Below are 20,587 nucleotides of genomic sequence, written 5' to 3'. Positions count from 1 at the left end.
CTAAAACTCACCCAGAGCATCCTGACCAAATGTGTCACAGTCTGGTACATAAATTGCTCTATTGCACTGCAGCAGGTGGTGAAAACCGCTCAGCGCATCACAGGGACTCCACCTCCTGCCACTGAGGATGTCCACAAGAATAGATGTCTACACCGAGCAAACATCATTCTCAGGGACTCCTCATCTTGCCAAGACACTCTTCCAGCTCCTCCCCTCCAGAAGGCGCTACAGGACCCTTCAGACTAAAACCAGCAGGTTTAGGAACAGCTTCTGTCCCACAGCTGTCACCCTACTGACCTCAGTCCCCTGCTGAACCTTTTCATCCACACTCACTCAATCCTTCTACACTCCTAGTGACCACGATCATTGCTGTCATTCATTCTCAATATTCACCATATTCTCACATTGGTTACGGCTATAGATTTTAGGACACTGACATACATAGTCTCTGTTATAATGCGTACACTGTTCACTGTTATAGTCAGTTCAGAGCGCTACGCTTCCACTACTGTAGATATATTCATAGCACTCTGTAGATCTGTTTGCCACACACTGGTACATCTATGTATGTATTTATGTAGCACATCTGTGTATTTGTTCATAGTACATCTGTATATTTGCCCATCTGTATAGCAATGTAGAACATCTGTATGCTATACAGGCCATCTGTATATCTGTACATATGTATACAACAGTATACATATGTATACACAATGTACATTTGTCTGTAGCTCATCTGTATATTTGGTCTCTCTGTACATAATTCTGTTCATAACTATTACACCATTTATCGTGCCCTTATCTGTATATATCTATATATTTGTTCTCCACTTAACTTATCTGTATATAATCTGCTCTTATTGCACTTACTGCTCTTGCACTTCTGGTTAGATGCAAACTGTATTTCGTTACCCTGTATTTATACATGTGTAATGGCAATAAAGTTGAATCCTAAACCCTAACTAATAATAACAATACAGGAACTTAACATAAGAAATCAAAAATACAAAATAAACTTAAAATATATTTTGCATTTTGACACTTTATAGGTTAAAAGTATCAGTATTGGTATTGTATTAGCAATAATGGACCTGTATTTACTTGGTATTGTTTTTTTCTGTTTGTTTGTTTGTTTTTTCATTTTAAAGCATGACATTATTATGTAGTTGTAGGAGTAATTTCTTGAACTAAGCAATCATTGTGGTGTACCAGTTTAAGATGAAAAAATATACATAAAATCAGGCCTTTACTCATGTGTTATTACTGCTCCAGCACAGTATTGACCTAAATGATCAAAAGTGAATACATACTTTAACTCACTGTGCCAGCACCTTCTTTCCTCAGTCTCATTTCTTGAGGATGACAAGAAACAGTGTGGTTCTTGGACAATGACAACTTTGAGAACCTGTTCTTGAAAAATATCAGTGAGCTCATCAAGCGGTACTGTACCAACCTGGACTGTAACTGATTTGCTTTTCCCTTTTATTAATTTGCATGTTTATGGACATCAGCTCGCTTTAATTCTATTCATTCTGACATAAACGTTTCTTCTGCACTTCCAGGTGTTGATCATACACGTGAAGCCCAAAGATCTCAGTCAGGCATACAGAAGTGTACATCTCCCTGGATGAAATCCAAGATGTCAGTGAATGTTAAGTTGCACCAAAACATTTCGAGACGAGTATTAGTTTATTTATCCAAGACATTTAAACGTGTCACCAGTGAACTGAAAAAATAACGCTGTCTTGCCATCTAGTGGTGACAGTGTGCACAGCCTCACAATGTATGTGGTCTTCTTATGATGTGATTAAAAATGGCTTCAAGGACAGACATTGTTATTTTGCCTCCTTCTTTTCTTCTCTCAGCTGAAACATTCATCTCATCCATGTCTTTCAGCGTGCACACATCAATAGCCATCACTTCACTCCTTCTGTAGCCAACCAGGATACTCTAGTCCCAAGGGAGAACCTGTCTGAGGGTAAGGAAGAGTCTGATCAGCAGGAGGAAAAAGAGGACGAGGAACAAGATGAATAAAGTATCAGGGCAATGAAGCTGTTTCTGAGACCTACCGGGAGTATGTGGATAGTGAGTCAATGTCAAGATAGTGGAATGTGTGTACATACGTTACCTCAAGGGTAATTTGGATTTGATATGACGGAAACAGTTAAAAAGTGACCCATATAGTGGATATAAAAACAAATTTTTTCATGTAATTGGTTCTCAAAATATTTGATACTGATATGCAATGCTAGGCATACACCGTATTTGACATTTATTGGATTATATAATGATCCAGAGGTGACTTGCATCCAGAGGTTAAGGTGATAAATTCCCTGATTCTGGGAACTAATGTCTAATGAGTTCAAAGAGTCCATTAGAACATTCATCTGGGACAGATGTGTGATACTCTTTGGCATCATTGTTGACCATAACCATGACCGGAAGTTGGAAAATTATGATTTGGAAGAAGACGCTGATACACACGGAGACAATTCAAAGAGTTTGCAGCCTCCATGAGTATGAGGATGGAGCTCATCAATCTGCTGCTCTTCCTTTATGACCTTTTTACAAGCTAATCATTCAAAAAACAAACAAACAAACTGAAAAATAAATCTAAAATTTGCTTTCGTACAATTGTGTGTTGAAAGATGCATTTGTAGCACCTGGTGACAAGGCTATGTGACATAATTTGACCATGGTGCCTGGTTATTTAAAGGCAGAAAAGATAAATAACAACAGAAATATTATTTAAAACATTTTAAAACTTTTCTGTCTTTCTTTCTTTTTCTTTTTGCACTTAGCAGGTGGTGCTGCAACACACCCAACACCCCTACCTCCATGCCCATGGAAACGTCTGGCTCAGGAAGCTTCTGGATGCCTATCACCAGATAGTTGTTCTCTGCAGAGACATAAAAGACAAGCTGAACCATGGAAATGCAGGCAAACAACTGAGCCAAAAGTCAACAACTACATCACAACAACTAAAATCATTAAGTCAACAAACCCTAACTAATTTACACTCACCTGTTACAACAATGATCTCATTGCTCTTGGAGCGGACTCGGAGGGCACTGAGATCATTCTGAGGATCAATATCTCTGACTGCGCTTCTGGCCAATACCACAAGTTGTCGAAGTTGCCCTGCATATTGTAGAGTCATGGACTGATCCAAAGTTGATCTGATGGGAACACCTTAAAAGAAATTCATTCATTCAGAAATTCATCAGACATTCAGACTGTATTTTTAATATTTTCCTGGATAAATATTCTTTTTGGCAGAGGTTTAGTGCTTCCTATTTGAATAGCTGAGAGCATCAGTCATGCACATGTTTGAGCTGTTACTTGTTTACACACACTGATCAGGAATAACTGAGCAAAAGTGATCAAACAGATTAAATTTACAAACATAAAGTCATCTGTCTGACCATTTTCATCAGTTCTTACATGGTGCTTTCAGTTCCCTCCTCCCTGGATATGTCTTCTCTCTCTGTTTCACACTATCCTGTGGGACTCTTGCCCACACACTCTAACTTTGAGGCCCTCTCACTCCCTCTCTTATTCTCTAGTGAATTTTGAATGTCACAGTTACAGATGTATGTGACAGCTCAGGTGGAGCGCAGGATTCATCCAGAGGAGAGCTGCTTTATTATTATTTATTATTATTATTCCACGGTGTAAACCTGGACTCTAACACTTGATCTAAGCACACATTTTTTCTTCTTCTGTATGCCATGTGAGGTTATGTATTTTTTTAAATTACTACTAAATACTGTAACATTCAGACATTAATCTGCTCTCATTTTTTTAGTCATTTTTTCTCTCAACTGTTGCATTTTCACAGATATTTAAATGTTCTATATTACAGATCTGAGAGAAGGAGAAAAACAAACTACATAAAAATGATCTTTGGTGTTGCAGAGCTTTATGACTGCATAATTTGACAAAAAATCTTAAACACTGCAAATCTATTATTTAAAAAAATATCTCAGTTGCCTAATGCATCTTGTACCGTGGCTTCGCTGTAGTTCTCTGAAAGGGAAACCAAATACAAATGAACTACAATAATAACTGTGTCCATGGGCCAGATTTATTAATGCTCTCCTCTAGAGCACAACTATCTTTTGGCATTAAAAAGCAGCTGTTGGGATTTAATGAAGAGGCACGGTATCGGTTATGGTACTGAAAGCAGTTTAACAGTAAATTTAACATAGTAAAAGGTGACATTATATTGTTTTGGGGGTTTGTGACAGTTAGAGTGCTCAGTTATTTGAAATGAGAAGGCTAAATGTTATCAGAGAGTGTGTAATTTTAAATGGAAATAGACTGGTACTTACACGGCATTTTTCTACTTTAACTGAGCACTGAAAGTGCTTTGTGGCGGGTGGATGACTCAAAGCTGTGAGCACAGCACTCTGTCCTATAACACTTCATTCTGTCCTCATGTAGAATGTTTAGAGCTGAGTCCCTTTCTGGTCCTCTGTAGTAATAGTATTTTACTGAAACTGAGCAAAACTGAGCTGCATTTAAGCTTTTTAACTGCATTTCTGCACAGAGATCAATACAAAATGAAAACATCTCTTCACACCTTTTTTCAGCAGTGTGTACACAGAGCGATTTGGATCGTTCTTCACGCACATGCTCACGTTCTAATGGCAAACAGTGTTGGTGTAAGAAAACGTGTTAACCATGCAGTTACACTGTGTTGTTTTTGTTAGGCAATAACTTGCTCCTTTGTAATCCTTCATGGAGCCACTAATCTGTGCTGCTCTTGCTAGTTATTTACTGAAATGAACTGTCGATAGCTATCAGCTACAAAACTAACACCGTGCCTCTTCGGAAAACCCCAACAGTAACTTTTTGACACCAAAAGAGGGTTTTAAGCTGCCGCAGACCATTATTTTTGTCTTTTACCTTAATTAACTTTCTTCCATTTCAACTAATTATAACATCCATGAATATTTTATTTCCTCTGTGAAAAAAAGCGACAGAGCATCATTCTGAGCAGTACTGCTCTGCTTTTTGGTGTTGCTTACCATCTGGATCGACGACTAGCGTTCCAATAACACCTTTAGTGGCTTCAATCCTCTTCATTTGTGCCTCAACTTCCTCACCCTGCTCAACCAAAAACATGATCAGGCGCACGTTTACATAAAAAATGTGGCTTTTCCAGAACTGATAAAACTGTAATCAACCTGATGGTTGAGGGATTTCGTGTCCCATTTAAAGTTAGAAAATGTTAAATATATTCTAAAAGAAAAAAAAAGGACATTTTTATTAATGTATGTGGCCTATTTACACCCTGCTTCTCGACTGTTAGTGCGATAACAAATTGGAATGATTTATAACAATGTCTTACAAGTATAAGTGGCAGCAGGCATACTCAAGTAATGGGAGTAAAGTCACCCCCATTTGACTTTACTTACTTATCGGAAGTGTCATTCATTTTCAGATACTAAGTGTAGCTTGCTAGAATCAAATGACAGAACAAATACTAAGGCTTTCTGTCTTATATAGTTCATAATCCATTGTGATTGTGTGATTAGTTTCGTATAATATTACTGAAATGTAGTAAAGAGAAAATAAAAATATAACATAGTAAATGAACACAAAATTAAATATAAAGCCAAGACTCCTACTTTGAGTGGTTATTTGATAGTGGTTTGTATCATTTCGGGTTGTAAACCTGTTATAATACTTGTATCCCCTTAAAAAGAACGGTAGCTGATAAGTACTGGCAGGTTGATGTATTGTTCACCTTGTTTGGTAAACATAAACATAATTAAAGTTATCATTATGTAGGCTTCTGCTGTTGTGATTTGACGCTATATAAATAAAACTGAATTGAATTGAATTAAAAGTTGTTCATAAAGTCGTACCATTTCGTCGGCCTTCTTGCTCTTTTTGTGCGTCTCTACGGTCTCTCTGTTGCCAAGAGAAACGGAAGAGACGTCAGGAGCGAGCGGAAGTGTAGCGTAGCCGTCATTGTGTGGAGGTGTGTTGTGTTCTGTTTATCCTGCCTGCGAAAATGCCGGAGTTAGCGGTGGAAAATGTGGTCGTTCACCCCCTTGTGTTGCTCAGCGTGGTGGATCATTTCAACAGGTCAGTGAGATCTGTATTTAAGTTCCGTCTTATTATCAATATTGGACTCCAAAGTGTCCTGAAGTGTGACGCCGCAGCTAGGCTAAGCTAAGGTTAGCCATGCTGAGTCAGAGTGCCGTTAGCTAGTTAGCTTCTTAAAGTGTCAATGTACTGTATGAGCTGTTAATGAATCCTTAAAACAATGTTATTCATTAGCATTTCTACAAACTAATCCACGTACCCGAACAGTTTGATCTGGTGTCATTAAACATGACGGAGCTGTGCACTGACTCTAGCTTAGCTTACAGGTTAGCTAACGAGTCAGACTGTATGGGCTCCATTGATTACATTTTTACAGAAATCTGTGACGATAACAGCTTCCTCTGCTCGTTTCTTTTTTAAATTCTTGAATCTACAGGATAGGAAAAGTGGGAAATCAGAAACGAGTGGTCGGTGTCCTCCTGGGGTCATGGCAGAAAAAAGTTCTGGACGTCTCAAATAGTTTTGCAGGTAAAGTACATCCTCAGACATCTTTTCACCTTAAAATACTTAAGCCAAGCATTTACACTGTCCATTTCCACTGTAATATGTTTATATCTTTAGAAAATATATGTTCACGGAATGTGTTTTAGTTAGAACAGTCAGAAACGGACACGTTATGACTCCAGTGCCTGTGTTAGGTTCTTGATTATCTTATTCCCACATATCTTTTAACTTTGTCTACCAAGTCCAGCAGCATCTCACAGTCTGTGATTTCTGCTTTATTTTATTTTCTTGCATTTAATAACCATTAAACATCTTTGTCATTTGAAGTAAAGAAATCTCTGGTATTCTGTTTCTGACCTTTGCTTTTCAACCTCTTTTTGACACAAGCATGTCCACTAAACATATGGGTGACCAACCTGATTCATTTTCTGCCATGTTAATATAGACAAATGCTGTTTCTAAAGCAGTGATAAAACATTTGTTCAAACACTTATGTTTGTTTTCATTTTAAAGCTTGGAATCATTTTTATGAAGTTGTATGTGCCTGGACATGGCGCAGTGCGTTCATAACAGCCAGTTTTTACCCAGATTGTCCTGACAACACATCATCACTACCTTTAAGGGCTCAGTACACTGGTCACGTTGGTGACTTCATGTGCTATCGGTAGCGTCAGCACACAGCCGGTGTATAATTTAGCCGGTGCAGTGTTCTTCTGAATAATTGATCAGACAAAATCTCCACATCAGCGCTGATATAGGAGGAAGAGAAGTCAAAAGCAAAAATAAAGCATTTTTCCACAAAGTCTCATCTTTTCAGACTAATGCAACATCTCCCTTTGTATAAGCTGTGAATCTCTTTTGTAGTGATATAGCATTAAAACAGTGGTCAAAACTGACAGTTACACACTTGTGTCTTCAACACAAGTCTGCAGTGGCACAACACACCAGATTACAAAAATTGAGAGGTGCACAGCTGGCAGAAACAGACTTGCGACAGCAGATGTGACGTCAGTTTATATTCAGCTTTGCTATACAGTGGATATAATGGGGTCTTCACACCTACAAATCCCTATATGCTCTTGCTCCCCAGTATTTATCTGACATTCTCCTCCCCTGCGCCATATCCTTATTCATTTAATTATTATTTTTCTTTGTTCTAACTATTAAGCGATTACAGGACACCAGTGTAAAAATAAGTGATGTACCAGTTTAAGAAGATCTATTAAGTCAGGGTTGTCTCATGTCTCATTACTTCCTGCTACAGCACAGAATATGTATTCTGAGCCAGTTTTTAAACACACTCTCAAGTTGTTTTTGTTTTTTTTCCTCCCCAGTGCCATTTGATGAGGATGACAGGGATGACTCAGTTTGGTTCCTGGACCATGACTACTTGGAGAACATGTATGGCATGTTCAAGAAAGTTAATGGTAAAAGCAGTGCTTCTGTCTCTTAAATTAGTATGTTTTTAATACTAGTGTGTCATTCATACATTTGCGTTCACTTTTTCAGCCAGAGAACGAATAGTTGGCTGGTACCACACAGGACCCAAATTACACAAGAATGACATTGCCATCAATGAGCTCATCAAGCGGTACTGTACCAATTCGGTAAGTAACTGATTTGCTTTTTCCTTGTATTAATGTGCATGTTTGTGGACATCAGCTCGCTTTAATTCTAATCATTCTGACATAAACGTTTGTTCTACACTTCCAGGTGTTGGTCATCATAGACGTAAAGCCCAAAGATCTCGGTCTGCCCACAGAAGCATACATCTCTGTGGAGGAAATCCATGATGTAAGTGATCGCTAAGGGGCAACAAAAGTTGGAACAAGTACTTTGTTTAGTTGTTTTTCCTCAGATCAGATTAAAAAAATCTTAATTCATATGGATAATTCCTTCTTTCTAGGATGGCACTCCTACGTCCAAGACATTTGAACATGTCACCAGTGAGATTGGAGCTGAGGAAGCAGAAGAAGTGGGAGTGGAGCACCTGCTGAGGTACTGAACAAACATTTGAATTTAAACACATTAATGCTACACTGTTAGTGGAATAGAAATTTCAATAAACAAACAATAAGTGGTATAACAGTACAGAGCATCAACTGTGCATTGCTAGGGCTGCATGATTATGGCAAATTTTATCACAATTATTTTGATTGGTGTTGAGATAAAAATTGATTTTAGTGACAAAAATGTTTTAATTAGACTTTGATATAAACATAACTATGCTTTCATGTTCCTGCTGATGTAAAAATCTCTGTATCAACATAACATTCATCCTCGTTCGCCTAAATTGCACCTCTCAGAAGAAGAAAAATAGAAATAAAGAAATTGGACCAAAATTTAACACACAATTAAATTAACCGGGCACTGCGTTCACTTTTACACTGTGCTTCATTTCTTTTAATTAAAACGTTTTTGCCAACATATAAAATTTTTATTCAGCTGGCTTAAATGCATAAAAGGCAAAATATAAAATCCTTTGTAACTGCATGGATGTGAAGTGACAAAGTTCTCATGAGTTGTGATATACCTCTTCATGTCCCATGCAATATTTAGTTGTTCTTGTCAGAGGGAATAACATATCTTTTGTCCACTGTGCTGATCAATTTCTTGCAGTCTTTGTTACTCACTGTCTTTAGTGAACATGCGCCTCTGACCAAGTGTAATGTGGTTGTGCTGAGGATACATCACATTAGCAACCACTGCATTGTCTCTACAGAGACATCAAAGATACAACGGTGGGCACACTATCACAACGCATCACAAACCAGGTTCACGGCCTAAAGGGACTCAACTCTAAGCTGTTGGACATCCGCTCTTACCTAGAGAGGGTGGCTGCTGGCAAACTTCCCATCAACCACCAGATCATCTACCAGCTGCAGGATGTTTTCAACCTGCTGCCTGATGTAAATCTACTGGTAAGTTGTTTATGTTTGAGGTCTGTTTACTTTATTTTTAATCTGGCAGCTTTTTAAGTGCAAGAGATTATAAAACACGTATAGCTGTATGCTACTTTGGGAATTTCATGTTTGCACTAAATTAAAGACGTGGCTGTTACCTTTTTTTTTTCTTTTCTTTTCATTAAATTTTTACAAATACTTTAATAATCAATGCAGAAACGTAATAAGGAAAACTGTGTTTAGTGTGATAGTGTTTTTAAACAAAACTCAAAAATGAACTGGCATTTTCAATATCGTGATAAAATATTCATATGCCTTACTAATGTGTTTTTAATTGCTGTGATAAACAAAACGTTTGGTGTGAATATGAGCTCTGTGTGTGTTTGGGGGGGGGTCTTATCGTAAAAATCTGTGGTCAAATACTGCATCAAATAGCAATATTAAATGTCTTTTATTATACATAATAAACTACTAAGATGTTTGCTGGGATAATATGTAAGTTTTTTTTATTTTGCAGGAGTTCACAAAAGCCTTTTACCTAAAGACCAATGACCAGATGTTGGTGGTCTACTTGGCCTCGCTCATACGCTCTGTGGTGGCTCTGCACAACCTGATCAACAACAAGATTTCCAACCGAGATGCAGAAAAGAAGGAAGGACAGGAAAAGGAGGAAGGCAAGAAAGAGAAGAAGGATGACAAAGAGAAAAAAGATGACAAGGAGAAAGAAAAAGAGAAGGAGAAAGCAGACGGTGCCAAGAAAGATGAGAAGAAGAAAAAATAGTGAGCATTCTTCCTCTGCGGTCCTCTCTCAAATCACACCGCCATCTTCTGGATGGTGCTCTACTTTGTGTCCACAGGCACAGCTCTGTATGTGGGTCTCGGGCTAAAAGTAGGACTCTATATGGGGAACGGTGTCATTTGAGATTTGGTCTCATGGTCACAAACGGCACTCTCAAAGACTTGTTATCCTACAGAGATGATGTTGTTTGCTCGTCGGTGTTGGCCAGTGTGAGAACATGCTGTGTCCTGTTTTCATAGTTGCCATAGCCTCGATGTTGCAAACACCCGGTGTTGCTTTTTTTCTTTTCTTTTTTTTTTTTTTTGTATGTTCGAGGAAATGTTTCTGTATCACTCATTAAACTTGGATCATATTATAAGATGATTGTTCTGATTCTGTCTTTACATTTTTACACATTGTTTATCCTTAATATTTAAAAGCAGACATGTGGTAAAGTCACTGTTATAATTTTAGAATTGTGACTCCACTTATTATTATGGAAGGGGAAGTTGAGTTGGAGAAAAATAAATGTGCAAGTGCTTACGCTGTGTGTGTTTGTGTAAACTGGTAGGGCAGTTTTAACTTGACAAATTGCCAACTGTCAACTGATATAGCTGACTTGTTTTAAAGCGATACTACATAAATACAGCAAAACTAAGCTTTCATTTAAATACTTAAGGCAAGAAAGCCAGGGGAATAATGTTCCCCTGTAGAGAAACTGTTATTAATAGAGCATAATGGGAAAAGAAAATACTTTAGATCTTTTAGAAATTGCACACAATTTGTTTTCACATTTGAAGCTCATCAAGCAGATGATGCAAAGCAATGTCCTCAGCAAAGGTTCTGACTAGTCTGAAAGACAGCTAGCACCTTAATGAGTAATAACCCAGTGAATTGCCTGTTTCAGTATAACTTTTTCACACTTATTCTTTCATACACAAGTTTTGCATTAGTAAAGAATAAAAACACTTTAATTACAACTGTGATAATCATTTAACATTTCTGATTTTTTAAATTTGAATTAAGCTACAGGAAACATTTCTAGCACATATTGTCAAATTAAAAGCGGTTTAATTAATGTATTGGGCTTGTCTGTGAAATCATTGCGGAGCACAGATGCGTGATAAACGCTCGCGCACAGCTCTTTGATGAGGAGGAGCCGTCACCTGGCATGTTTTTGTTTTTTTTTAAACTGCGTCATCTGCAGCCTCTCCCCAGCGCTGGAAGTTTCTCGCTCTTTCACTTACCAAAATATACGAGTAGGAGTAACACCACCATAGCGCGTTTAAGCCCTGGTTGTGTGGGACAAATCAGATTATCGGAAAGACAAACTGGATTCTGACGTAAAGGGCTTAAAACCCGGCGGAGGAGCGTCGCGTGTGCCGCTCCAGCTCACAAGCAGTCCGTAAAAAAAAAAAAAAAAAAAAAGGAAAAGAGGAGAGCCGCTCGTGCAGCCTCCTGTCATCAAACCTCCACACACCCCTCCTCTTCCCCGTCTCTCAGGACCTGAGCATGACTGTTCAGATTTTTCGCTGCGACTGAACGGATCGGACGGCCGCCGGGGGTGTCATGGCTTCCTATCTGCAGGTGAGGCTGCCAGCTGCCGTCCTCTCTCCGGGCTGGGGTGTTTCGTACTTGTCGGGGTGTGGTTGTGCGCGGGGCACGGTAGGCCCTTTTAAATAGAAGGGAGGAGGCACGAGCTTTTCCCTCGCAATCTAAGCTGTCATGCCTTTTTACCTTACCGCCACCCTACCACTAATTCGCCCAGTAAATTGGGTAAACAGGTGGTTGAGAGGCTCGGTGTTGCCGGGGGTGGGGGGCTTCACTTTGATTTAACGCATCTTTGGCGCACATTATCTGTCAGTGCCAAATAGTTTGCGCATTTCAATTTATGGTTCCAGATAGCTGATGATGAGAAAGGCCACGACCTGGACCTTTTCTGTGTTCCCAGACATTATGAGGACGATTTGGACAAGGTGATTATCCCACATGGACTCATCATGGACAGGTAAAGTGATTTGTCACCTCTCTGGCTGGGTTTTTTGTTTTGTTTGTTTTGTTTTGGGGGGGTTGGGGTTCACAGCAGACATCTTTGTTGCACAGGTGTACTGATGATGGGAAACTGCTGCAATCGTGAGGTACTTAGTGGAGCGGACTCGTGTTTTCAGAATGTGTGCTATGAAAAACAGGTGTGCACTATACAAAATACTGCTAGCCACAACCAGGGGTGGATTTGTATGTGGGTTTGAGGGCATATGAAGACTCAATGCCAGTAGTGCTAAAGTGCAAAATCACTTAAAGGATATTCTCCCCATCATTTAAGAACTAGGCGTCATTATGATTTACAGTGCTGTCACTGTTTCTCTCTCCCACCTCCTCTTTGATGCAGGACAGAGCGCCTGGCCCGCGACATCATTCGAGACATGGGGGGACACCACATTGTAGCTCTGTGTGTGCTGAAAGGCGGCTACAAGTTTTTTGCAGACCTCCTCGACTACATTAAATCACTGAACCAGAACAGTGATAAATCAGTCCCGCTGACAGTGGATTTCATTAGGGTGAAGAGCTACTGCGTAAGCCGCCTTTCTCATTTCATGGATGTGAGCGGAGGGAAATGGAGTTGGCAGAAGTACAAATGAGAGCATTCTTGTTAAAAATCGCTGCAGTGCAGAGGCATTTTGGAAAAGTAGACTTTTTTTTTTTTGATAAAAACTTTCATTATGAGGGAGTTTGAGCTTATGGATACTGTCTCATTTTTGTGCCCCCCCAGAATGATAAGTCAACTAACAATGTTAAAGTCATTGGAGGGGATGAGCTGTCCAATCTCGCAGGCAAGGTTAGTCTTTCTGTCACAGAGAAATGCTGCTGTCTTCTTCATAGAGGTTTAAATTATTAACTTTGCTTCTGTTTTTTTGCTCCGCAGAATGTTTTGATTGTTGAGGTAAGCTCTTGTTATTATCATTCAGGTGGCTGAATGATGAATGAATCATCTAAAACATGATCTCTATTATTAGGGTTAAATAAAACATTAAATACTCATATTTTATTACTGCTACTGTAGTGGTTTTAAATTACAGTTATGTTTGCTTGCTTTTAACATTAAATATCAGACATGATATCTGATAGATGCTTATTTGTGCTTACATCTCTAATTCGACCACTTCCGGCCTTGTTGAAAGGATATTGTGGAGACAGGAAGGACGATGGAAACACTACTTTCTCTACTGAGTGAATGTAATCCTAAGATGGTTAAAGTTGTAAGGTAGGCACCCTCAGATGCTGTTTATAGTGCATGAGACTGAATTACAGACCTCCACAGTAACTGGCTGGTATGTCTTCAGAGAGACAAAATGCATCTAACTAACGGGTACTCTCCTTTAGGACTGTATTAGAGATGTGATGTGACGGAAGGATGGAGCAGCTTAAGAGTTAATCTGCAGTTCTATTAACTGCACTGTGGAGGCAGAGGCCATTTCTCTGATGTATTCCTGATAGCAGGTTAAAACAGGAAAAGTGCTCAGCCGATACAGTTCCCCTCTGTTTGCACCACTTACAGTAGTTTGGGAGGGACATCTCTGTGGCTTTTATGTGTGCCGTGTAATAGTCTCCTATCAGTTTTTTGTCATACCCATTTAAATAGAATTATAGACTTTTAAGGGGTAGTTTACCACAGGAAAAAATAAAACTCCTCCCACTTGAGTGTGATTTCGAACCATGTGATTATTTTCTGTTCCCCCTGAGGTTTTGCAATATCTACCACTGAAATGTCTTTCGAGCACACTGCAGCTGAACAGACACTTTTACAATCCACAAGCGTCTATTTTTTTCAGTTAGAATTGTCATTTTCTAGAATCTACCACAGTAAAAAATTTATTTTGTGAAATAGGATTCCCCAGTTTTGTCTGTACATGGGTCCATAAGCTAAAAAAAAAAGTTTAATCTTGGACTGCAAATAGCCATCTATGGGTGGATGTAACAGGGCAGTGAAAGATGTAAAACGTGACCTGAACAGTCTTTGTTTTGATGACAGCTTTTTGTCTTTGACTTCCTCATAAAGCTTTCCGCATTTATCATTCTAGTCTCCTGGTGAAGAGGACCCCAAGAAGTTCAGGATATAGACCAGACTGTGAGAACCTCTTATTTTTCTTCTACATTCTCTGTGTAGTGACGAATGGTATGGCTCAATTTGTGACTTTCAGTCATTTGCGACTCTTCGAAGACCCAGTGAAAATTTTAATAAAGCAGGATTATAATTAATCTCAGGGAAATCTACTCTAAATGTAGCCGAGCCTGGCACTTATGTACTAATGCAAGCCTTATAACCCCCTGCTCACACCATCTATGATTATGTAATGCTTTTAGGTTTGAGTTGGGTAATCTCTTTAAGATCGTCCCTCAAGGACAGCTGTTACTGTAAGTGTTTTGACTTTCCGCTGAGACCATAAAAGAGCAGTGACTGCTTGTTTATGTCAGAGCCAGTTTGTTGCTTGTTTTCTTCCAGTGGTCTTAAAAGTAGCTTCTGGTTTCTCTTATTTATAACCCCTTGTATCAGTGATATTACATAGGGAGATTTCCTGTTCTCACAGCTCCTAATGCTCCTATCACTGCAGCCACTTTAGACTTTACCTTTCCCATCTGCTCCAGTTGTTTCTTCTGCCCTTGCTAGTTCTCTATTTTTTGTGTTTCTTCCTAGTTGCTGTCGGCTGAGATCCCCACATCTATCACAGATGCACTTTGTTAACCACCACTATGTCTGGTTGGTTAGTCAGCAGCTGCTTGTCTGTCTAGAAGTCAAGCTCTGATAGGACCTTGTTGTTATACTGCTATGATCAGAACTCTCCTCTAAGCCATCCTTTTCTATCCACTGGTAGTATTTCTTAATGCCAGCTCCTTCCTCTATCCGTTGATGGTACATTCCAGGAACAGATTCCCATAGGGGTTTGGTCATCCATGATAGTTCCTCGTCCTGTTCCCCAAGTATCCTCAGTTGTCTGAGGTATTCTTGGCACTCACTAATCCTCTCCGTTCCTTTTTTCTGTTGCTCATAAACCCTCAGGGTGCTAGACTTCAGGTAGAGAGCTCCGTGCATTGTGAGGAATTTTGGTGTCTTGACATGAGTGCCATCTCTCTCCTCCTGTGGTCAGCTTATTATTCAAACTGGGTATCTGATGATCGATAGGGCACAGACATTGATGGCTTGGATCTTATTCCTTCTGTTCAGCTAGCTTCTTAGAACCTACAATACCTTTTGGAGGTATATGGCTGTGGCTGATCTTTGTGCGACTTTGTCATGGTTCTCGTTGGCCTGTGGGATATACAGGTACTTATAGTTGTTCTATATATCTGCTATTTTATCTTCTGGCAACTGCACCCCTTCATATCCATCGTATCAGCTCTTAATGATGAGCTGGCTTAGAGGGTTGAGGCCTATGCAGAACAGCAGCGGGGACACTTTGGTATATTCTGCATTTGATGGCAACTTAAGTGATTGCCTTCGATTTTGTTTCCTGTGTTGTGTTCCACAGACCCACTGACTTCCTGATGAAGGTTATTAGTATACTATTAGCTTTGTACCGTGCCAACCACTCCAGTATCCATGTGATTTTACTTATATAATATAAATACATATTATAATGTTTGTTTGTTTGTTTGTTTGTTTGTTTGTTTGTTTGTTTGTTTGTTTGTTTGTTTGTTTTCCCCCAGACATCGGTTTTGAGGTACCGGATGCCTTTCTGGTTGGCTATGCTTTGGATTACAACGAGTACTTCAGAGATCTCAGTGTAAGTGTTTTTTGGAAGTTGATTACTCAAGGTCTCCTATTATAAAGGTGATTTTTAACACAGATTTAGCTGGTTTGGATCACTGCAACATTCACTGGAGATAGCTGTGGTTCTAATAATCGCTGGCAAGCTGGTATAATACTGGACCCTGATTTGCCCCCATGCATCCATTGGCATGCAAGTTTGTGAATGTGTGTGATAGGGTGAATGGTGCGTGTAGTTAAAAAGTGCTTTGAGTGCTCAGAGTAGAAAACCAAAGTGCACAAGTGCCAAACCATTCTATTTACAGAGGTGTGGAAAATGTTAGATGTTTTTACATGCTCACAAGAACAAGTGCACCTGAGATACTGAATGAGTAATTGGCTTGATATTTCACAAATTATCTGTCTGCCCTAAGATGAAATTATTTTAGATATTATTGCTTTTACATGGTTGTTTTGAGGACCCATCTAATATGAATTATCAGGATTTATCCTGCATTAAAAACTGATTTTGACCTTCACTGAAAGGAAAAAATTTTTTTTTTCTCTAAATGGTCTAAGTGGGATTACATTTTCTTTAGCTTAGTTTGAGTGCACTAGTTGTGCCATAACAATATGTGGACCAGTTATGCTTACATACATAGTCACCCACCAGAGTCCCAATTTTAACCTAATCATGACATTATTTAGGCAGACTGTTGATGTTAATTTTAGTCACTTTATCCTCAAATCTTCAAAGTGGAAAAGTATATTTATAGTGTTTTGTATAGTTACAGGATTGGGCAACAAATGTTTTTTTTTTTTTGTTGTTTTTTTTTTTTTAATATGGTTGTGTAGTGTTGTATTAAAATGTTAAGGTATTTCTGAAAATAACTTTGCCTTAAATATTTGCTGCAGTAGGAATAAAAGAGGTGTGTAAAAAAAAAAAAAAAAGGGCAACTGCAGTTTCAGGGTCCTGATGTTCTGCCTGCTTACGCACCATGAGGCTGCCATGTTTGGTGTCACTGGTTTTTAGTGAAACCAGTGTTATAATATTCAGCATTTCTGTTGATGTTTTTTCCTCTTCTTTTCCTCAGCACATCTGTATACTGAATGACCAAGCAAAGGAGAAGTACAAAGTGTGAGCAGATGAAGTGCTGCAGAGGCCGATGTCTGAATCGCTGAAGACTTGGACCACTGTGACGAGCCTCGTTAGCTTTGCTGTGTTTTGAAACGTATTTATTTTTCTATATGCGAATCCACAAAAAGTGACTTGTGGGTTGTAACTAACTTTAAGAACATTTCTTTCCCCCCTTATAAGTGGGATTAATTCTGTATATTATCAATATTTTGGTTGTCAATTTATTGAATTTATGTTAAGACTGAAGGTGTAAATAACAGTTTTGAATAGAAGTGGAGATAAAAAAAATGTAATTAATTTGCTCTTATGGAAGTACACACATCTCAGGCTACTGCTTTATTTTCAGTGAGCTGTCAGATTATTTGTAGCCTTCGAATGTTTGAATGTTTCAGTTTGGATTTATACTGAAGACATATCCTCTCATTATGCCATAAAATGACTTGTCATGTACTGTATGTTTTGATTCATGTCCAATGTTTTCACCAAGGATCTCTTTACAGCAATACAAATCCCAGTGAAACCTCGAGTCTGTTTTCTATTTTCCCAGAAGAGGGAGTAACACTGCATTTATGCATGTTTTTACAAAAGTAATAGGCCTACTTTAAACTAATTACCAAAACACACTTGACTGTGGTACTATGTGAAATAGGAGTGGCAAGAAAAAAGGATGTGAGGGGGGGTGTAGGACATGTTTCAGGGCAGCAAGACTGTGGTTAAGAATGACAAGTACAGTTGGGATTGTATCAGGAAGGAGGCTGAGCTGGAGGTAACCAGGATATACAGGATTAGCAAATGAGTACATCAGATGGACAGGTTGGAGAGACGAGGCTGAGATGGTTTGGATGTGTGCAGATGATAGATCGCGGATATACTGGAGAAAGGATGTTGAAGATTGAGGAAAAGAGGAAGGAGTATGTACAGTGGGTTAGTGAGACAGAGGAGAAAGCTACGGATAGGGTGATGTGGAGGTAAATGATACACTATGGCGACCTCTAAAGGAGGCAGCAGAGAGGAGACTAACGCGACAAAAATACCCTCTCTCGAGTTTCTCCGCAGTCATGATAATCTCCGTGATCCTATTAGAGAATGTTTTAAATTATCAAACACTCTCAAAATACACTTGTACTCTTTTTGAGGCTCAAGCATCAACACCAAATGCTTTAGCTAATTGAATAACGTGTCTAAAGCGGAAGTTGTCGCAATTCGACATCACATCCGTTTCTGGTGTTAGCTTAAACTCGGGCAGGAAGTAGCTGTCAAAGAAGGGCGAATGGTATTGGGAAAGTTTACCATTATATACACATTAGCTTTCCTACAACGCAGGTGTTTTCTGAACTACCATGGACTGATTAGACTTAGCTCTGCTGCTAACGTTAGTTTCACTGTAAGCATAACAGTATTGTTTTTAGCTGTCAACGTTTGTTTTCCAAGATTTTGTGTTTATTTAATAATAAGTCGTACCAGATTGTTCAAGACTTGGACTTTAACCAGGTCACTCACTATCATGCACGTTAAAGAAGAGATTATAGGCATTTTAAAGCAGTTTGACATAGGAGATAAGTTTTCCTATCTGCCATTGCTGCCCAGAGCTTCTGTGCTGATCCCGCTGTTCGTGAGGAGTGGGCGGCTGTACACCTTGCTGACGCTGCGTTCAAAAGAGGTAACTTGAGTGGGTAAATGCGGTTTCTTCTCACTTCTCTATCTGGGGTTCGCCACAGCATTTCATCTACCTTTATCTGACCGCTATCCCCAGCTTCCTTTTCTGTCACACCAACTCCGTGCATGTCCTCAACATCCTTCTCCAATGCAGGCACCCTCTCTTCTCTGCACTTCCAAACCGTCCCAGCCTTGCCTCTAACCCGAACTATCCCTATGATGTACTCATTCCTAATCCTGTCCATCCCACTAACTTCCCCCAAAATGTCAAAAAGTCATCTCCAAAACATACATAAATGCATATAGGTCGATTCACTAACATCTTACCAACTTTCAGTCTTGCTACTGTCTTTCCACGGGCAGTATTGTGGCAAGCACTGTTTCCTCACAGCAAGGTGGTCCAGGGCCTGAACCCACCATCTGGCTGGGGTCTTTATGTCTGACGTTTTGCATGGCTACTTCCCATAGACGGCAGTTAGTGGGGTTACGTTAATGGATGATTCTAAATGGCTGATAGGTGTGAAGGTGAATGCATATGATTGTGTCTGTGTAGCCCTGTAACAGACCTGTCCAAGATGTACCCTTCCTGTCACCCTGTAGCAGCTGAGATAACACTGAGATGGATGCTATCTCTCAGTCACTGTCTTCATCTATCCTGTAAATCCATCTTATTTATGTTTCTTTCTTTGTAGCTGAGGACCAGTGCTGGTGAGGTGTGTTTCCCAGGTGGAAAGAGAGACCCCAGTGACCATGACGATGTGGACACAGCTCTGAGAGAAGCGGAGGAGGAGATAGGTCTATCACCTGATGACGTTCAGGTGGTCTGTACGCTGTTTCCAATCATTAATAAGGTAGAATAAAACATGATTTTCTTTAAGAGTATTGACTGACTTGAGTCTTATTCATTTTCTCAAATCACCCCCTCCTAATTGTCGTTCTTTGTCAACAGACCGGTCTGTTGGTGACCCCAGTTGTTGGCTTCATAGAGGAGTCATTTTGTCCCAGTCCAAACCCAGCTGAGGTCAGTGCTGTGTTCACAGTCCCATTGGACTTCTTCACCAGCAAGGAGGACCACCACTCTACATATGGTGTCGTTGGGATGTCGGGGCTGCTGCACTCATTTTATTTTGTGGACACTGATTTGGGAAGCCAATATCACATATGGGGATTGACTGCCTTGCTGGCCATCCTGGTTGCTGTCCTTGCTCTTAAAAAGAAACCCGAGTTTGAAGTTGGCTTTGACTCTGAGGACCCACTAGCATTCTTCCAACAGATCCTACACAGAAGAATCAGTAAACTATGAACAGATTTTCCCCAATACCTGAAGCCCCATTGAATTTACTGTATAATTTCTATGAATGTGTGTAATAATTGTTTGAAAGGATGTATATAAACTTTTCAGTGTGGTGAAAAGATGCAAATAAAAAGATATTTTCAGTTTTTCAAAATTCATTTAATGTAGCAGCAGGATTACAGATATAAACAAAGAGTATACAAATGTCCAGACAAAGGCAAAATTACATGTTAATAATAGTTCAGATGTATGATAACACACCAGGTTTGACCTTTATCCCTACTGCAGGGTCGTAAGGCTAGATACTAAAGCTCAAGCTACACAGAACGGATACAACAGAACTGTTGGAGAATGTGAAATAGAAGCGAACTAGGAAAAGTGAGCAAACTGATTACACACAAGATACAGCTCACACTATTGGCAATTTAATTTATCATGGTTGCCCCTTTTGATCAAGCGTTTCACAGCAACAATAGTAATGTTGACAAGCACATCAACACAAAGTTCTCGC

General features: G+C 39.4%; 4 protein-coding genes across 6 annotated transcripts; 3 read left to right on the top strand and 1 right to left on the bottom strand.

Moving 5' to 3' along the window:
• Nucleotides 1-1,670: 1,670 nt before the first annotated feature.
• Nucleotides 1,671-6,091, bottom strand: LOC113026922 (dynein light chain roadblock-type 2). Of its 2 annotated transcripts, none has more exons than XM_080304790.1 (5): nucleotides 5,877-6,091; nucleotides 5,034-5,112; nucleotides 3,025-3,192; nucleotides 2,835-2,899; nucleotides 1,671-1,972 (listed from the first exon to the last, which is right to left on the bottom strand). In XM_080304790.1, exons 1-5 carry the CDS (start codon nucleotides 5,877-5,879, stop codon nucleotides 1,922-1,924), a joined length of 366 nt encoding a protein of 121 aa, XP_080160916.1. In that variant the 5' UTR covers nucleotides 5,880-6,091; the 3' UTR covers nucleotides 1,671-1,921. The 2 variants fall into 2 exon arrangements, with proteins under 2 accessions (XP_080160916.1, XP_026031994.2); XM_026176209.2 differs by having other exon boundaries at nucleotides 1,671-1,968; nucleotides 5,877-6,004.
• On the top strand, nucleotides 5,958-10,624 carry psmd7 (proteasome 26S subunit, non-ATPase 7). Its single transcript, XM_026176202.2, has 8 exons — nucleotides 5,958-6,099; nucleotides 6,497-6,588; nucleotides 7,899-7,991; nucleotides 8,074-8,171; nucleotides 8,278-8,358; nucleotides 8,471-8,562; nucleotides 9,287-9,485; nucleotides 9,985-10,624. Exons 1-8 carry the CDS (start codon nucleotides 6,026-6,028, stop codon nucleotides 10,246-10,248), a joined length of 993 nt encoding a protein of 330 aa, XP_026031987.1. The 5' UTR covers nucleotides 5,958-6,025; the 3' UTR covers nucleotides 10,249-10,624.
• Nucleotides 10,625-11,441: 817 nt separating this feature from the next.
• On the top strand, nucleotides 11,442-17,652 carry hprt1l (hypoxanthine phosphoribosyltransferase 1, like). Its single transcript, XM_026176206.2, has 9 exons — nucleotides 11,442-11,832; nucleotides 12,147-12,253; nucleotides 12,635-12,818; nucleotides 13,016-13,081; nucleotides 13,169-13,186; nucleotides 13,425-13,507; nucleotides 14,325-14,371; nucleotides 15,949-16,025; nucleotides 17,083-17,652. The coding sequence occupies exons 1-9, from the start codon at nucleotides 11,815-11,817 to the stop codon at nucleotides 17,128-17,130; spliced, it is 648 nt and encodes a 215-aa protein (XP_026031991.2). The 5' UTR covers nucleotides 11,442-11,814; the 3' UTR covers nucleotides 17,131-17,652.
• Nucleotides 17,653-17,901: 249 nt separating this feature from the next.
• Nucleotides 17,902-20,219, top strand: nudt7 (nudix (nucleoside diphosphate linked moiety X)-type motif 7). Of its 2 annotated transcripts, XM_026176204.2 has the most exons (4): nucleotides 17,902-18,094; nucleotides 18,714-18,786; nucleotides 19,475-19,633; nucleotides 19,732-20,219. In XM_026176204.2, the coding sequence occupies exons 1-4, from the start codon at nucleotides 17,919-17,921 to the stop codon at nucleotides 20,083-20,085; spliced, it is 762 nt and encodes a 253-aa protein (XP_026031989.1). In that variant the 5' UTR covers nucleotides 17,902-17,918; the 3' UTR covers nucleotides 20,086-20,219. The 2 variants fall into 2 exon arrangements, with proteins under 2 accessions (XP_026031989.1, XP_026031988.1); XM_026176203.2 differs by lacking the exon at nucleotides 17,902-18,094 and having other exon boundaries at nucleotides 18,327-18,786.
• The last annotated feature ends 368 nt before the right edge of the window (nucleotides 20,220-20,587 follow it).

Source organism: Astatotilapia calliptera, chromosome 7, assembly GCF_964374335.1.
Source record: "Astatotilapia calliptera chromosome 7, fAstCal68.1, whole genome shotgun sequence".
In the NCBI taxonomy this organism is placed as follows: domain Eukaryota; kingdom Metazoa; phylum Chordata; class Actinopteri; order Cichliformes; family Cichlidae; genus Astatotilapia; species Astatotilapia calliptera.
The sequence above is the reverse complement of the archived record's forward strand: the minus strand, read 5'-3'. Positions and strand labels throughout refer to the sequence as shown.

Excerpts from the sequence above, each read along its gene's own strand:
- LOC113026922 (XM_080304790.1), bottom strand. Across the intron at positions 3,193-5,033 it reads GCTAGTCGTCGATCCAGATG|GTGTTCCCATCAGATCAACT; the intron begins GTAAGCAACACC and ends ATTTCTTTTAAG. Across the intron at positions 1,973-2,834 it reads ACGTTTCCATGGGCATGGAG|ACAGGTTCTCCCTTGGGACT; the intron begins GTAGGGGTGTTG and ends CCTTACCCTCAG.
- psmd7 (XM_026176202.2), top strand. The coding sequence starts at position 6,026 with ATGCCGGAGTTAGCGGTGGAAAATGTGGTCGTTCACCCCCTTGTGTTG. Across the intron at positions 6,589-7,898 it reads CGTCTCAAATAGTTTTGCAG|TGCCATTTGATGAGGATGAC; the intron begins GTAAAGTACATC and ends TTTCCTCCCCAG. Across the intron at positions 9,486-9,984 it reads TGCCTGATGTAAATCTACTG|GAGTTCACAAAAGCCTTTTA; the intron begins GTAAGTTGTTTA and ends TTTATTTTGCAG.
- hprt1l (XM_026176206.2), top strand. Across the intron at positions 14,372-15,948 it reads TTCAGGATATAGACCAGACT|ACATCGGTTTTGAGGTACCG; the intron begins GTGAGAACCTCT and ends GTTTTCCCCCAG. Across the intron at positions 16,026-17,082 it reads AGTACTTCAGAGATCTCAGT|CACATCTGTATACTGAATGA; the intron begins GTAAGTGTTTTT and ends TCTTTTCCTCAG.
- nudt7 (XM_026176203.2), top strand. The coding sequence starts at position 18,397 with ATGGTATTGGGAAAGTTTACCATTATATACACATTAGCTTTCCTACAA. Across the intron at positions 18,787-19,474 it reads TGACGCTGCGTTCAAAAGAG|CTGAGGACCAGTGCTGGTGA; the intron begins GTAACTTGAGTG and ends CTTTCTTTGTAG. Across the intron at positions 19,634-19,731 it reads TGTTTCCAATCATTAATAAG|ACCGGTCTGTTGGTGACCCC; the intron begins GTAGAATAAAAC and ends CTTTGTCAACAG.